The sequence below is a fragment of the Myotis lucifugus genome, unplaced genomic scaffold, assembly GCF_000147115.1.
Source record: "Myotis lucifugus unplaced genomic scaffold, Myoluc2.0 scaffold_239, whole genome shotgun sequence".
NCBI lineage: Eukaryota > Metazoa > Chordata > Mammalia > Chiroptera > Vespertilionidae > Myotis > Myotis lucifugus.
Window position 1 is genome coordinate 1,128,118 of NW_005871287.1, and position 15,729 is coordinate 1,143,846.

At 51.4% G+C, this 15,729-nt stretch overlaps 1 protein-coding gene across 1 annotated transcript; it reads right to left on the bottom strand.

Annotated features, from left to right (window-relative positions):
• Positions 1 to 10,919: 10,919 nt before the first annotated feature.
• Positions 10,920 to 13,979, bottom strand: MCHR1 (melanin concentrating hormone receptor 1). Its single transcript, XM_006098543.3, has 2 exons — positions 13,320 to 13,979; positions 10,920 to 12,125 (listed from the first exon to the last, which is right to left on the bottom strand). Exons 1-2 carry the CDS (start codon positions 13,399 to 13,401, stop codon positions 11,158 to 11,160), a joined length of 1,050 nt encoding a protein of 349 aa, XP_006098605.2. The 5' UTR covers positions 13,402 to 13,979; the 3' UTR covers positions 10,920 to 11,157.
• Between the last annotated feature and the right edge of the window lie 1,750 nt (positions 13,980 to 15,729).

Sequence of the window (15,729 nt, forward strand, 5' to 3'; positions counted from 1 at the left end):
AGGGGCTCCTCCAATCTAGCTCCTTATTCCTCCCGCCACATAGTGTCTCACAGTAGCTCCAGCTGGTCTTTAACCCTCTCGGTGACTTGGAGATTGTTTCCAGCATTTTGCTGTTACAAACAGTGCTGCTGCAGTGCCAGGGGTAAGTCCCCAGAACTGTGAGGTCAGAAAGTATGCCCTTCCATTTTGCCAATTTGCTGCTCAAAGAAGTACCAGTCACCTCCCACTCACAGAGGATGAGAGGGCTCCTTTCCCTGGACACAGCCAACTGTCAGCCAAGTGAACACGGTCCCATGGGGGGGGGGCGGGGGGGCGGGGGTTAGTGACTCCCTACTGAGCAGGTGTTTCAGGGAGAAGCCTGGGAGGTGAGCTGGGAGGGAGCTGGGGGAATGGAGCTGCTAGATGGATACACAGGAGGAAGTTCATTCAAAAGCCATGAGATGAGTGGACTTGGAAGGAGCTCGTTGCTGTGGCAACCCGTTTCTCCTGCAGCCAAGAGTGGGTTTTCTTCTTTCTTCTGCATCTGGCAGGAGCTCCTCTCCCCGCGACGTTACTGAGAGAGAAAGATAGAGTTCGGCATTCTTTTATTGAGGTCAGTGCACGATTTCTGACAGGGACCACCCTGCCACTGACACAATGTGATGGCCTCTCAGGGGAGGGGCTGGCAGAGCCCCATCCCCGCAGCACAGGTAACCTGGGTATCTCACCTAAAACACCGATGTTGTGGACCCCAACGACCTGCACTGAAGGGCCAGGGGAGCCAAGCCCCCAAGGAGACTGTCCCGTTCCCTTCACAGGGAGAGGTTTTCTAGGCTTCTGTGTTTTAAGAATGCCGAAGGTCAAGGTCAGGGGAAGCTGTGGAGCAGGCCTCTTGAATCAGTCCCCGGTTCTGTGTCCCTTTGCCAGGGTTCCTCCGGGACATTGAACCCTGAAAATGCCGACTACAATAGAGCTGAGGGGAACGCAGCAGACGGATGAGCAGAATTAAGTTATTTACCTGTTCCCGGCACAGTCTCTAGGCCAGGCACACATGTCCTCGTCCAACCCTTCTAACTGCTCAGTGACACGAGAATTACTAGTATGATCCCCACAGTTTATAACAATGAAATCGGAGGCTCTGAAGCTTGACTGATTTGCCCAAGATCTCAGTGCAGGAATATGACCGGGCTCTGCCTGGGTCTCAAGGTCATGCTCACCACCAACACCACCACCAACACCACCAACACCACCACCACCACCACCACCACCACCACCACCACCACCACCACCGGGAGATAACTTGGTGATGTGAACTAGACAGAGGAGGGGTGGTCCCTTTTCTTGGGTGTGATAGATAGCAGCCAACTTTAAATCTCCCTCCAAGCAGAGAGGTCTGTGGGGACTTAACCCACCAGCGTCCCCTGGTCCCTTCACCTGGCAGCCTCCTCCTCCTCGACTCCCACCAGCCTCCTCTAATCAGGCAGTGGCTGCAGTGGGGAGACATGGGATTCACAGGGTCACATCCATACTAGCCATGGATCCTGACCTTGTCTGAACCCCAGCCTCAAAACAGAAACCTGGGAAACCGGTGCCTCTGGGTTTTCTTTCTTTTCTGTAAGAGCACCTCGTGCTGTCGGGAGGATTAAGTGAGCCGAGGGGGAAGGATGTAGGACGTGACTTTTCTATTAAACTCAAACAGCCCAGCGGCTTGGGAGCCTTTTCCGCTTTCTCTTGCACAGGCTCTCCTGTGGGAAGGCACGTCTTCCCTTCGCCTCCAGGGTGTGTGACAGGACTGATTGATTTGTACCCTTGAATTTGATTTTTCTACATCCTCTCTCAGAGGCAACCATCCCTGGAGCCAGCCATCCCCAGGAGGCTCTTGTCTCACTGTCACACACATTTAGTCTCCACATTCCAGGCTCCACAGGCCCACCCCTCCGGCAGGCCTCAGAAAGGTGGCCCGGGTGCTCTGTGCTTCCCCGCCTTTGGAACACTGCCTGGGTGACAGGGGCCTGGGCAGCAGGAGCACAGATGAACAGTCAAGGGCAAATGCAAGGACAAATGTTGCTTCTCTGTTTCCTGTGCCTGGTCTGATGAGCCCCTGCCCCACTGTGGGGAAGTGGGAAGGAACCCTAAGTTGCCAGTTCAAGGTACTATAGCATCTTGCAGTTTAAATGGTAAATGCTCGTTTACCATTTACATTTCCTCTCCTTCCTGCTGCCTCTCTCCGTGATGGCCAAGTCCACTGAGTGGTCACCCATGGGCTTTGTGGAGTGCTCTGCTGACACCCAGTAAGCATTGAGATCATGCCCGGGGCATGAGGGCCCCACAAAGAGTGGTCTCTTTTCTGACCTGAGGCTGAGGCCCTCCAGGCCCTCCGGCACTCCATGACCCCTTTCCAGATCCCAGAGGAAGTTCAGGATCCCCTGCGGCCTGGGTAGCAGGGCCAGTTATCCAGCCATTTCCCCACCTCCCTGCCCCTCTGACTCGGACGCAGTGTCTAGCCCAGTGATGGCGAACCTATGACATGCGTGTCAGAGGTGACACTCGAACTCATTTTTTTGGTTGATTTTTCATTGTTAAATGGCATTTAAATATATAAAATAAATATCAAAAATATAAGTCTTTGTTTTACTATGGTTGCAAATATCAAAAAATTTCTATATGTGACACGGCACGAGAGTTTATTAGGGTTTTTCAAAATGCTGACACGCCGAGCTCAAAAGGTTCGCCATCACTGGTCTAGCCCCATATGGGTCTCCTCTTAGAGGTCCAAGTAGGAGAGGGCCAAGGCGTCAGTGCTTTTAGCTGTCATCCTCTACCCTCCTCACACGCCCCTCCCTCAGCCCCTGGCTTTGGCCCGGAGGAGGTGATTAACACCATGTGTGGGGTGACCCTGCTTCTGCCTTGCTTCATGGTTGTCCTGGGGCCACACACATTGCTAATATCCCGATTTCCTTCTAGTTGAGTCTCATAACAAAACTCAGTGATCTAGTCCACCAGGCCTGGCTCTTGATATGTTAATGTGTGTTTATATTATTTAGAAAATCCTTTCTCTCTGGGCAAAGACTGACTTTCAAGGCTAGTCCCTTGCTTTACACTCAGGAATGTTTTTTTGGAGGTCCGAAGCTGAGCTGCCCTCTTTCTCTCTGCATTTCTAACCCTCTCCCAGGCAAACAGATAGATGCCTCTGACAGAAGGGGAGGGAGGTCACTCAAAAAGGGAGTAAACAGAGGAAAGCACATGAACTGGTTCAACAGATAGGCTCCCCAGTCCGTGCGCTTATGACCAGTGTTTAAGGGTCCTTCCAGCCCTGAAATTGGGTGAATTCTGCCTTCAGCCTTGTCGAAGTGGGAGCTCCTTTTTCACGAAAGTCCTTGCTTTAGTGACTGCCATAGCTCTCCTCCCTTTATAGTCAGGCTTCCTGGAGAAGACACTCCTCCTGCTTCAGAAACCAAGGTCAACCAACAACCTCTTTATTTCTAAACCCAGAGCACCCGGTACCAGTTTCCTAGGACTGCCGTAACCTAGTGCCACAGCTTGGTAGCTTATAAGAAAAAACTTTAAGAGCTCAGCCAGCGTGGCTCAGTGGTCAGGATGTCAACGTTCGATTCCTGGTCAAGGCACATGCTGTGGGGTTGCAGGCTCGATCCCCAGTAGGGGGTGTGCAGGAGGCAGCTGATCAGTGTTTCTCTCTCATCATTGATGTTTCTCTCTGAAATAAATAAATAAATATATATACTTTTTTAAATTTTTAATTTAAGAGAAATTTATTCTCTCACAGTTGTGTTGGCCAGAAATCTGAAATCAAATTGTTGGGCAAGATAGGTTCCCTCTCTCCTAGCTTCTGGTGGCTCCTCTGCATTCCTTGGCTTGTGGGTGCATCACTCCAGTCTCTGCCTCAGTCTTCCATTGGCTTGTCCTCTGTGTCTCAAATCTCCCTACCCTTTCATAAGTATCCAAGAATACCAGTTCTTGGATTTAGGACCTGCCCTAAATCCTGAGATCCTTAGCTTAATTACACCTGCATAGACCCAATTTCCAAATAATGTTGTGTTCTCAGGTGTTGGGGGTTAAGATTAAGATGTACCTTGTTGAAGGACATGATTCAACCCATTACATACCCTTTTCACTCCTGAAATTGGCCTTCCTGCAGCATTTGGTGCTCTTGATCACTTCCTTTTGGAAACTATCTTCTCCATTGGCTTCCAGGATGTCAATCCTACCTGTCTGATCCTCTAGGTCAGGAGTTCCTCTTCTTCTGCCCAGCCCTGAAATGCTAAGGCCCCTAAGATTCTGTCCTGTCCTTAGCTCTCTTCTGCTCTTAATCTCCCTCAAGCAATTACATTCATTCCCATGGTCTTCAATAAAGCCATAATAGAGACATCTGGGATTATTGCAGACTTTAGGGCTGGAATGGGTCTATGACTTAACCTAATGGCAATAGGAAAGGAATATTATAGGGTCAGAAGAGAGGCCAAAAGAACACAATATTTTAAGATTTCTCTGGTCTTGGTATTTGGGATGGACTGGATTGGAGAAAGAGGTTAGAAAACTGGGGACCCTTTGGGAAGTTACTGCTATAATTCAGGTCTGTGATGAGGAGCACTTAGACTAGGATGCTACCAAGGGAGATAGAGGAGAAGTAATGTTTTTCATGGCAGCTATAGTATTGACAAAAGAACGTCCAAACCTATAGAAAAATTGCAGGAGTTAATTTGACCCAAAATTTTGAGGACATGCCCAGAAGCAAGATCTCAATGGATTAAGAAAATGCTCTAGAGAATGGAGTTTTGCAGCAAATTTTATACATTAGAATCAAAGTAGAATATGTAAGGAGAGTCACATGAAATTCATTGGTGGTAGATTAAGGGGACGGGAGAAAACAACGTGGAGAAATCTCTAGGATTGGATAAAAAGCAACATGGAGAGACACAGAGGTGGTATGCAAGCAACAAGATAACAATGAGGAGTTTCTTGGCCTCGAGCTCCGGTGGTCTTGGGCTCTGGTCCCAGCAGTTGTGCCTCTGAGGGGTTTGAAAAGGAAAATGACACTGATCTTTCAAAGGTATGTTATCCTAGATGCATAAGAACAATGGACAGGGCTCTCTTCAGGTCAAGGTTGACCTTTGCTAAGGAGGCTATAGGCCTGGGACGTGACTACCTACCATGACCTGCCCAGTCAGGAATTTATGATCAGACCATCCTGTGTGGTTACTTTAGGTCACTGAACTTGCCAGGCCTGCCATGTGACCCCCTGAACTTGTAAGATTTATTACATAACCCCTTCCCATTCACAGTAGTGTGCCACTTCATATATGCTTCAGTTCTCAGAACAATTCTGCAAGGAATATATTTTTACCTCTATTTTACAGATTAAAAAGCTCAGAGAGGGTAAGTGATTTGCCCAAGGTTACGCAGCAAGTTAATGGCCATGCTGGGGGTATAAACCCAGGTGACTCTGAGTCTAGAAATCAGAGGGAAGGCATAAATCTGCTAAATAATATGTCTTGATAGGACTTTATAATGGAACATATAGGAAGTGAAAAAAAGAGAAGGGACATAATGTGCTGGAGAAAACTGGCGAGTTTTGGAGAGTGAGTTGTTGTGAGTGGTAAGTGGTAAGAAGATCATGAAAATATGGTTTCCATCATACTGAGCCTGGGATGCTAAAGATATGTGGACAAATGGAAATATTAGACTGGGGGTCAGGAAGGAAGATAGGGATGGAAGGGTATCAGTAAAAAAGGGGAGTGGCTGACTGAATGGTCTAAGAGAGATGACAAAGGCTGTGACTGATGATTTGTGGGAGCACTTTACTTGTTTTATCTAAAAGGTGCTGCGGCATCTCAGGTTTCTGTCCCGTTTATTCATAAAGGTATTGTCTTTTTAATTTATTTTTAATTTTTTAACTTATTGATTTTAGAGAGAGAGGAAGTGGGGGGAGCCATGGATTTGTTGTTCTACTTATTTATGCATTCATTAGTTGATTCTTGTATGTGCCTTGACTGGGGATCAAACCCGAAACAGTGCTCTAACCAACTGAGCTACCAGGCCAGGGCCAGAAAGGTATTTTCTTAACCTCCGATTTCTTCCTCTTAACTCCATTTCCTGAAGAGAGTCTGCCAGAAATGAGCTCCCCAGCAAAAGCCAGTAGGTGAGCAGCTGCAGCTCACCTGGCTCCCAGGGAGGGGCGCTGACGCTCATCTCAGATGATTGGCAGCAGGGGAGGGTGAGCTGACCTGGAGGGCTGAGCAATGGGTTGGTGACAGGACAGGGTAGTTTGTGCTCAAAATCGTTTGTCTGACAAGACATAGCATTATCAGGTGTTGGTAATGGCCTTTGGAATTTCAGCCTTTTCCCCCTAATGAGATCCAGGAGCGACTGGGATGAGCCGAACTGTCTAGTTTTTCCCTTTGGCAATGAATTGGTTTGCCCCCTGGGTTGCTGTTACAGTCCTGTCATTGCAACCAGATTTCTTTCATGTTACACATCGCAAAATAGAACCCAGATGAACCCGAGGACACAGTATGTGTGCGGCTGACACATTGCCTTGGTTCACCCGTGTCAGAGCATCCCTCAGCCTTCCCTTAAACACAGGGCTCCTGCGCAGATAACTCCTCGGCCAGGAAGGCCCCCTCCCTTTCTGCTCTTCGCAGCTCGGTGGGTGAAATGTCACTTAGCCAACCTGCCTGAGCAGCTCCGTCCCGCTCCCACGGCGCTCATTCTCTCTCATGCCTCTCCCTTGTAGAGTCCCAGTTGTGATTTCACATTTATTTCTGGATTTATCTGATTAATGTTTTGTTCCCTGCTGGGGCTGGAAGCTGCAGGAAGACCGAGACCCTGGCTGTTTTCGCTCTGATGATGGGCACTGTGCCTGTGCACTTGGCCACAGCCATCTTTGGGTCTAATATCTGACTTTGCTGCCAGGTACCTAGATCCCACATCCAGGGATTGCTCCATTACCAGGATTCTGCCTCAGGCACCTGGGGAGGAGTTATAAACCCTCCAAACTTACTTGCAGTATTTTATGTGCATAAGCAAATGTGCATTTGGTGGTGGGGGTGGAGGTATTCATCAGCTTCAAGGTTAAAGATACTTTCCTGTGCACAATCCTTAACAGCAATCACTGGCTTCCTTGCTGAACTCTAAATCATCCTTGACCCTGCTTGCCTGTTCCTTTGCCATTCTGTTTTCCATGCCACTCTCTCTAATTATTGAAAACTTACCTGGTGGGATATTTCTTTTGTCTGCCCATCATCCTTCTCTCCACTTGCAATAATATAAATTCTCTTCTCTTACAAACTACACCACACACACACACACACACACACACACACACACACACACAGTGTAAGGCTGCCTAGGCCCAATTACGATGAACAAGTGACCTATACTAGCCAGTAAGAGTGTCTCATTTCCCTAGTTCTCAGGCTAGGTTGGGTGGAAATGGGAACTATGTAACTCGAACATGACCAATAGAGGCTTTTGGGGGTTTTAAAATAGATGTTAAGGGGAAGATGGCAGGACAGAAGTCCTGGCTAATTCATGGAGCTGCTGCTCAGTGAGGACAATGCAAGTTATATACCTGCTGGTGACCATTTACTACATGGGGAGGACATCCTCTTGAGAAGGAAAACTGGAGACAAGTGATGAGAGAGAGAGAGAAGGAAACTGAGACAAGTGATGAGAGAGAGAGAGAGAGAGAGAGAGAGAGAGAGAGGAGAGAGAGAGAGAGAGGAGAGAGAGAGAGAGAGGAGAGAGCGAGAGAGAGGAGAGAGAGAGAGAGAGAGAGAGAGAGAGAGAAAGAGAGAAGAGAGAAAGGGGAAGTCTGTTCTGAGGACAGAGTTCGAGCCCTTGGATCCAGTCATGACTTAAAGCTTTACCTAGCCCTGAATGTTTCCCCTTAACAGGCCAATACCTTCTCCTTTGTTGCTCAAATCAGTGGGAGTTGGATTTCTGTCATTTACAACCAAAAGAACTCTTACCAGTTGTCTCAGTTAGCTGGGGCTGCTGTAACAAAACACCATAAACATCAGACATTCAGTGGTGTGTGCGGGTGGAGGGAGCGCGCATTGCTTCTTACACAGTGGCACCTCTGATGTGTTCAGTTTACTGCGGGATCAGGCTGGGGACCGTACCTTCATCCTCATTATAGTCTCCTTGCCCTGTTCTCTCTGACTTCATCTCTCCCCCAATCCTCTCCCCTCTGTCCTGTTTATATCACCGCTGAAAGGTTAAAGTCGGTGGTTCGAGGGCAGGCTAAATAGCCATCTATTGGTGGCTATTAATGATGGTGATCAAAGAAAATTTGAATTTATTTAAGGAAAAGGGAATGGGAGATGGGGATATCCAAAGGGAGGGGCTACACAGCACTGAGACAAAGGGTATTGGGTCCATGATGGCAGCAAAAATATATTTAGGACAGTAAAACGAGGAAGGACACAGAAGAAGCAACAGGAGAGCCTGGCTGGGCTGCTTTGGCTCACTGGAAAGTCAGAGAAAAGGGGGCCTTGGAAACAGTTCAGGGAGTTAGCCTGGGATGAGCTGCTGCTGCCCATTGCTCTCCTGGTTGCAAGTCTCATGGGGTTCCTTAGAGGTTGGGAGATACATGCCTGTGGGGGAGGGGGGGAGTAATGGCACCGGTGTGCTCCTTGAAGAGCGAGCACACACTGGGTCCTTTGTCCTGAGCATATTTCTCTCTCTCTCTTGCAGGAAGTCTCAGGGGAGCTCTCAGGGGAGGGTCTCAATAGAATGTTCATCAGCTCTCCAGGTGTGCTCTTTCAGGGTCATGGTCTCCCCTGATTGGTTGGTGCCAGGGCAGGGGGTCATTAGTCAATGTAGCTGGTGCTGAGGTAGCCAAGGAGTCACTTGTCTGGTTTTGCTGTTTTTCTGGGCATGGAGCTGAAATGCACTGAGGCCTGGATGTTATCTTCAGGGAGGAAAAGGTCAGGGGGTCTAAACTACCTGACCATCGAAATGAAAGATCTGGGGTCTAAATCACATGACCAGTGACCTGCTAGGGGAGGAGAGGTTACCCTGGGGACGAGGTTCTTATTTTCCAGGTTTTGCCCCTTGCTGGGCACTCAGGGCTTTCTTCACTGGTGAGTTTCTGTTCCTGGCCAATGGTCCTTGCTCTGCTCATGTAGGTCTAACAACCACCCACTCACTTTTCTGGCTGAACCCACTTTGCTGCCACTGAGGGTTTAAATGGAGCTGGGAGCTGAAAGAAGGGGTGTTGCCCTCCCTAGGGGTTGCAGGGCCGTCAGCAGGGTGGTCGTCCAGCTACAGAGCTGTTGACTCGGTCACTTCCATTTCCTGAGACAGGTCACCTCACCTATTTCCTCTCCCAAATTCCTGGATGTGGGGGTTGGAGATAGACCCGTGGGCAAGCGTTTCACACGCAAACCAGCTTCAGGAAAACCTCCGGTGGGTAGGAGTTGCCTCGAGGCTCCCCGAAGAATCTTTTTTCTTTTGTTGGATGTGCTTTTAAAATATATTTGGAGTTTACCTCTGGCAGCTAGAGATTAGTGAGTAGGGAAAAGGAACCATCAGCTTCTTTGCTCCCTGGTACTGGATGGAGTGGAAACCCAGCTGAGAAATACTGCTGCTCATGATGATGATGATAAAAAAGAGCTCCTGGGACCCAAAGAAGCTGTTCAAAAGTTTGTAAAACAGACTCCTACTGCAACTCTGGGGGGGGGGGGGCGAATGGCAAGAACAGGCCGTGCCCGTGCACCTACTTTCAGGATGCATCTGGACCAGCTGGAGGCTCTGAGGCTCACAATTTGCTCCCACTGTCTCATCAACATCTGCTGAGCAGCTGAGCAATTTGCTAAGGACTCCTGGCTCCCAGCTGCTCTTGGTGAAGCAGCCGAGAAGCAGCAGCTTTGGCTGCCGCCCAGCGGCCCCGCCTGTAATCTTCCTGCTCAACGTGGCTCACTCCAGGTCTTAGCAGCTGCAAGAAGCCGGCTCAGGCTGCCCCGAGAAGCCAAGCCTGCAACCAGTGACTCAGCGGGGACATGGTGGTGGGACGTGGGGCCTGAGGGACCAGCGCTGACAGAAAAGGAGCAGACAGAAAGGTGAGTTCTGGCGACGAGCACAGCAGTAGAATTGCAATCTAATGAATTCACAGTAATTCCATCTGTGACACTGACCCCTCCCTGTGGGTATAGATAAGCAGATCCCCTGCTTTTTGCTTCCTAAAATGTAGCCAAAGCCAAGTGATCCCTCTTTCCTTTTCTGGCACCCACCCTCCCCCACCCCCCACCCCCAAGCCCAAGCAGTTATATAGGAGCATCTAGAGCTTTTTATCTTTTTATTTGGGAGAGGAAGGGCCACAACAAAAAGATGGTGCCAACACACCAGGCATCTGAATGACCCCTGCACATGCAGGACACTGATGGCCACTCGTTCTGGATCTGGTGACTGATGAATGTGCCCCGTGATGACAATGTGCCCACAGCTGCAAAAACCCCCTTGTTACCTCCCTTTTTTTAAATTTCAAGACACCTCACCCCCACCCACCCCAGTGAGCCTTGTCATTTTCAGTTGGGTCTCCTAGCATATGGGCTTTTACTCCTGTGGGCTTAGAGCCCCCCACCCCCAAATGATAAACATGCACCCCCTAAAGACACAGGGAAAGCAGCACAGGATGCTGGAACACGGAGAGACGGCATGCTTCCTTTCTCATCACCCTCCAGCTGGGGAGAGAGGCTGCCCTCCATCCTGCCAATGAGATGGAAAGGGCATGGAGTCGGCACCACCTTCCCCATCTCCCCAGGGCCTGTGCTGTGCCGTGGGGCCCCGCTGTCACACCCAGGCCCTGCCTGGCTTTAAACAAACCTCTTGTCTCAGGAAAAAGACACTTGGGAGCTAGCCAATGCAGGGCTCAACGGAATATTTAAAGCAACATTTTCTTCTTGCTCAGCTTCTGTTCAACCCCAAGCTTCCATCCTGCTCTCCCAAGGGGATTTCTGATGCTTGAAGCCCCCGACCTGGCTTGGAGCCTTCCCAGCAATTTGGGGGGCCCCGTGGAAGGTGTTTGGTAGCAGCAACCCCCTCCCCGCCCAGCCTCCCTGCATTCTCTCAGAGCGGTCTTGGGTTTTCATCAGTCTCTCTCCCCAGGGCCTGCTGCGGTGTCCTGACTTGGAGGTGCCCAGGGTGGCAGGGGAAGTGTCAGGTGCCTTTGCTTTCTGTCCTCTCTTCATCGTTGCTGACGGCTCGAAGCTGCCCCTGGGCCGCAGGCTTTACCGACAGGACCAAGCGTTTGCGGAACGTCTCGCAGAGCACGATGTACACAAAGGGATTGAGGCAGCTGTTGGCATAGCCCAAGCTGATGGCCGCGTTGTACAGGTAGACAAAGGTGAGCGTCGGGCGGCTGATGGACAGCTGGGTCAGCTGTAGCACGTAGTAGGGTGCCCAGCATATAAAGAAGACCAAGCATATGGCAATGGCCGTGCGGGTCACCTTCTTCGTCCGCAGCCGGATGCTGCGTTGAGAGGCGGGAGCCACGGAGGACGTCATACGCTGCAGAATCCTCACGTATGCAGCCGTGATGACCACAAAGGGCAAGGCAAAGGCCAGGAAGAACTGGTACAAGGTGAACCAGTAGAGGTCAGTGTCCGGGTTGGGCAGGCGGATGCCACAGCCCACCGTGCCCCCTGGGAAGGGGATGAGCCTGGCATAGAGCCACACAGGGGTGATGCTGATGAAGGAGAGGGCCCACAGGAGGCAGATGACCAGGGTGGCCACAGAAGGCTTCCGGAACTTGGTGGAGGAGATGGGGTGGACAGTGGCCAGGTAGCGGTCGATGGCCATGGCGGTCAGGATGTAGGTGCTGGTGAACTGACTGTTGGCGTCCATGGCCGTGATGAGGGTGCACATGGTCTCTCCAAAGTGCCAGACCCCGTTGCCCATGAGCTGGTGGATCATGAAGGGCATGCCCAGGAGGAAGAGGAGGTCCACCACCGAGAGGTTGATGATGAAGATGTCGGGGACGTTGCTGCACCAGTGCAGCTTGGACTTCTTCACCACCGCGAAGATGACCATGGAGTTCCCCACGATGCCCAGGAGGCAGATGGTGCCAAACACCGAGGGCATGATGATGTTGACATAAGAGACACTCCCTCTGCGAGGAGGCGGCCCTGGGGACAGAAGGCCAAGTGTCAGTCACTAAGCATGGACTCTGCTCTCTAAGGGCTGACATCCTTCTGGCCTGCTCAGCCTCCGGCGACACGCTTGCTCGCCTCTGCATCCTCCCTGCCATTCCAGCTCAGGGTCCACCATTTATCTAGAATTCTCTCCTACCATTCTCCCTCCACACACTGTTGCTCACCTTGGCCTCCTCCACCGGTTTCCTGGTCAATCCTCCTAGATTCTAACCCACTACCTGTTAGTTGAAGGACCCAGTCCTTTGCCTCCTGCATTGTTTCAGAAGACACAGAGCCAACAGCCACAGCTGTGGGCCCCCGCTGGCTTAACAGAAGGACATGAAAGTGTGTGTGTGTGTGTGTGTGTGCGCGCGCGCGTGCGCATGTGTGTACTTGCTCTTTTTCTATTTGCAGCCTTGACCATTTCATTTTAGAAATTGCTGGTTGGAGCTGTGACTGCTTCCTGGGCATCTCTGTGGGCGACTGTCTTGTGGAGGCTTCTGCCCATGAGGCCCTCAGCCCTCCCGTCTCCTGGGACCCTACCGGGGATTGCCTTGGCCTGGGTTTTCTGAGCCTGGGCCCCCACCCAGGGAGCAGAACCTGAAGCGGTGTGCTGCAGCCCCACCACCTGAGAATTGTCTTCACACAAACCTTTCCTCTTTTTCCTTCCTTCCCGTCTCCCTCAAAGCTAGAATTGCAAGGCATCTCAGCTCTGGAGATGTCAGGCAGCTTCACTCACCAGGAAAGTTAATCCCTGCGAGTTACCCCTTCCCACAGCCTTTCCAGGGGGCAGCCCAGATGGTTCAGATCCCATTGCTGCAGCTGGAGTAAAAAGCCAAAGGCACTGGTGAATCAGGGAGCCTCCAGCTGCCTCCCCACAGACTGTCCTCCAGCTTCTCTGGCTGGCTTTTCCAGCCTGGAATTTTTCCTGCAAAGCACATTTGGAACTCATGAGCGAGCCCTCGCCGCCGCTGGCCACCATCCTTGCCACTTCTGGATGCGCCTTTGCTCCAGCTCCTCCTGCCCTTGCCTGCCCCGCCCCCTTCTCCCCTTCCCCTGCGAGCCAAGCAGACTGCAGACCTGCTCATGAAGCCCTGAAAGTTTCCCGGGCAGTTGGGCTCAGAGGTGATCCTTCTCCTTTTCCCTCCCCAGCGCCGAGGAGGGCGGCTCCCCTCGGACCCTACTCACCTGCGGAGGTGAGGTTGTCCCGGCCGGCCGAGGTGTTGCTGGCATTGGGGGCAGTGGTCAGCAGCAAGGCTTCCAGGTCCATCCTGCGGTGCCTGTCGCCCGCCGGCCCGGCCGCCCACGCAGGCTGCGGCAGCCTCCCGCGCCCGGAGTCCCGTCCTGGAGCGCGAGCCCGCAGTCCCGAAGGGGGTCTTCCGGGCAGCCTGCAGCCTCAGCTGCCTCTAAGCCCCACTGCTCTTCCCACTCCCTCCTTCCCGGTTCCCACTGACATCACCTAAACACATTAACATTCGGAGGCAGATGAACATTAACCTCTTCAGTCCCGGGCTGCAGCTCCCACTTCTGACTGCCCGCAGAGCCAGGGGCCAGGGAAGCCCGGAGGGACCCGCCGGCTCAGGGCACCCCAGCAGGGAGGGGCTGCCTTCCCCCTGGCAGGGCTGTGTCTCCTGTGCTCACAGGGGGTGCTGCTTGCTTCCTGTGAGGTGCCTGCAAAGGACAATGGGCTGCCTCCCATTGGAGGAAAGACAGCCTGGCCTGTCCCCTAATCCCAGGTCTGGGTGGCTGGCCACCTGGAGGGGACGGTATGACTGTTCTCACAGCATGCCTGCCCCGCAGGTCACCCTCAGCCCCTTCCTAGAGCCCCATGGATCCAACCATCTTGCTGGAGCGACTGCCAGTGTCCTTTCGAAGCTAAGGAGTTGCCAGCTGCTGAGCCTTTGACGGGAACTCCAAGGTGACTCCATGCTGGTGATGGCCAGAGTCTCGGAGACCAGCAGGGATAAACTCCCGCCTGCACAGGATCAGCATGGACTAGACTCACAGCGGTTTTATTTTCCTAAATGCTCCGAGGTCCTTGAGGTTTTACCTGGGATTCCTTGAGACACATTTCAGAGCATCGACCCCCCAAAGAGATCATTAACCAGGAGCAGCCTTAGAGGGCAGAGCATGGAGTGAATGCTCTGCAGAGCATCCTGCGGCCGCAGGCCCCTCCGAGCCCACAGCTGCCACCACACCCAGGGCCAGACTCGGGAGCTGGGGTTCAAGTTAACCATCGTCTGATCCTTACACACTTCTTCAGTGTCGTTATTTGCTTCATCCAACAAATATTTATTGAGCACTTACTACTTGCCAAGTACAGCTCCAGGTTCTGTGATGAAAAAGAGCAATCAAGTCCCTGAGGCCCTGTCCTCATGGAGATTACATTCAAATTGGGGAGGAGACGGAAAATATACCAAAACATGGAAAAGACCAGTTACGATATGGTGATCAGTGCTGTGAAAAACTTAAAGCTGGGCCAGGGCCCAGGCGGCAGCAGGGAGGTGGGGGTTGCTGTTTGACACAGGAAGGCCTCTCTGAGAAGTGTTTTGAGAAGAATCTTGAAGGAAGTGAAGAGAATGGACATATCTGCAGGAAGAACATTCTAGGCAGTAGGAATAGCTAGTGCAAAGGCCCTGCTGCAGGAGTGTGCTGGGTGTCTGTGAAGATCAATCAGTGTGGCTAGAGGAGAACCAGGAAAGATTAGCAGGAGACACATCAGAGAGGAAGCAGTGGGGAGGGTGGGTTCTGTCAGGCCTTGCCAGCCATTGTAAGGACTTGGCTTTCCTTTTAGGGAAAACGGGAGTCCCTGGAGGGTTTTCGGCTGAGGAGGGATATGATCACACAGGTTTTTAAAAGATCAGTCTGGCCTGGCCTGTGTGGCTCAGTAGATTGACTGTCGGCCCATGCACCAAGAGGTCACTGGTTTGATTCTTGGTCAGGGTACATGCCCAGGTTTCGGGCTCGATCCCCAGTAGGGGGCACGCAGGAGGCAGCCAATCGATGTTTCTATCTCTCCCTCTCCCTTCTCTCTCTTCAACAACAACAAAAATCAATAAAATGATTAGATTGTTTCTGGGTAGCAAGGGAAACAAATTGAAAACACATTTTAGCTTGGGCTTCCTTGAAAGCAGAGGCTGATAAGTGAAATAAGCCAGAGAAAGACAAGTATCACATGATCTCACTTATATGTGGAATCTAATGAACAAAATGAACTGATGAACAAAATAGATCCAGAGACATAGAAGCATGGAACAGACTGTCGAATCCACAGAGGGAAGGCAGGGGAGGGTGGGTGGGCAGGAAGAGATCAACCGAAGAACTTGTATGCATATATGCATAACCCATGGACACAGACAATAGGGTGGTGAAGGCCTGGGGTAGGGGATGGGGATGAGCTAGAAGAAGTCAGTGGGGGAGGCGGGGGGGGGGGGGGAAGGGGACATATGTAATATTCTCAAATATAAAGATTTTAAAAATAAAAAGAAAAGTAGAGGGCTGAGACATGGACTTATGGTCCACATGGCTTTTTCTGAAAGATCATCCAAAGAAGCCAGGCACGAAGTGGTAGGGACAATGCGACAAGAAAAGGAGAAAA

Coding starts and splice junctions, on each gene's coding strand:
- MCHR1 (XM_006098543.3), bottom strand. CDS start 13,401: ATGGACCTGGAAGCCTTGCTGCTGACCACTGCCCCCAATGCCAGCAAC. Junction 12,126..13,319: donor GGACAACCTCACCTCCGCAG/GTGAGTAGGGTC, acceptor TTCTGTCCCCAG/GGCCGCCTCCTCGCAGAGGG.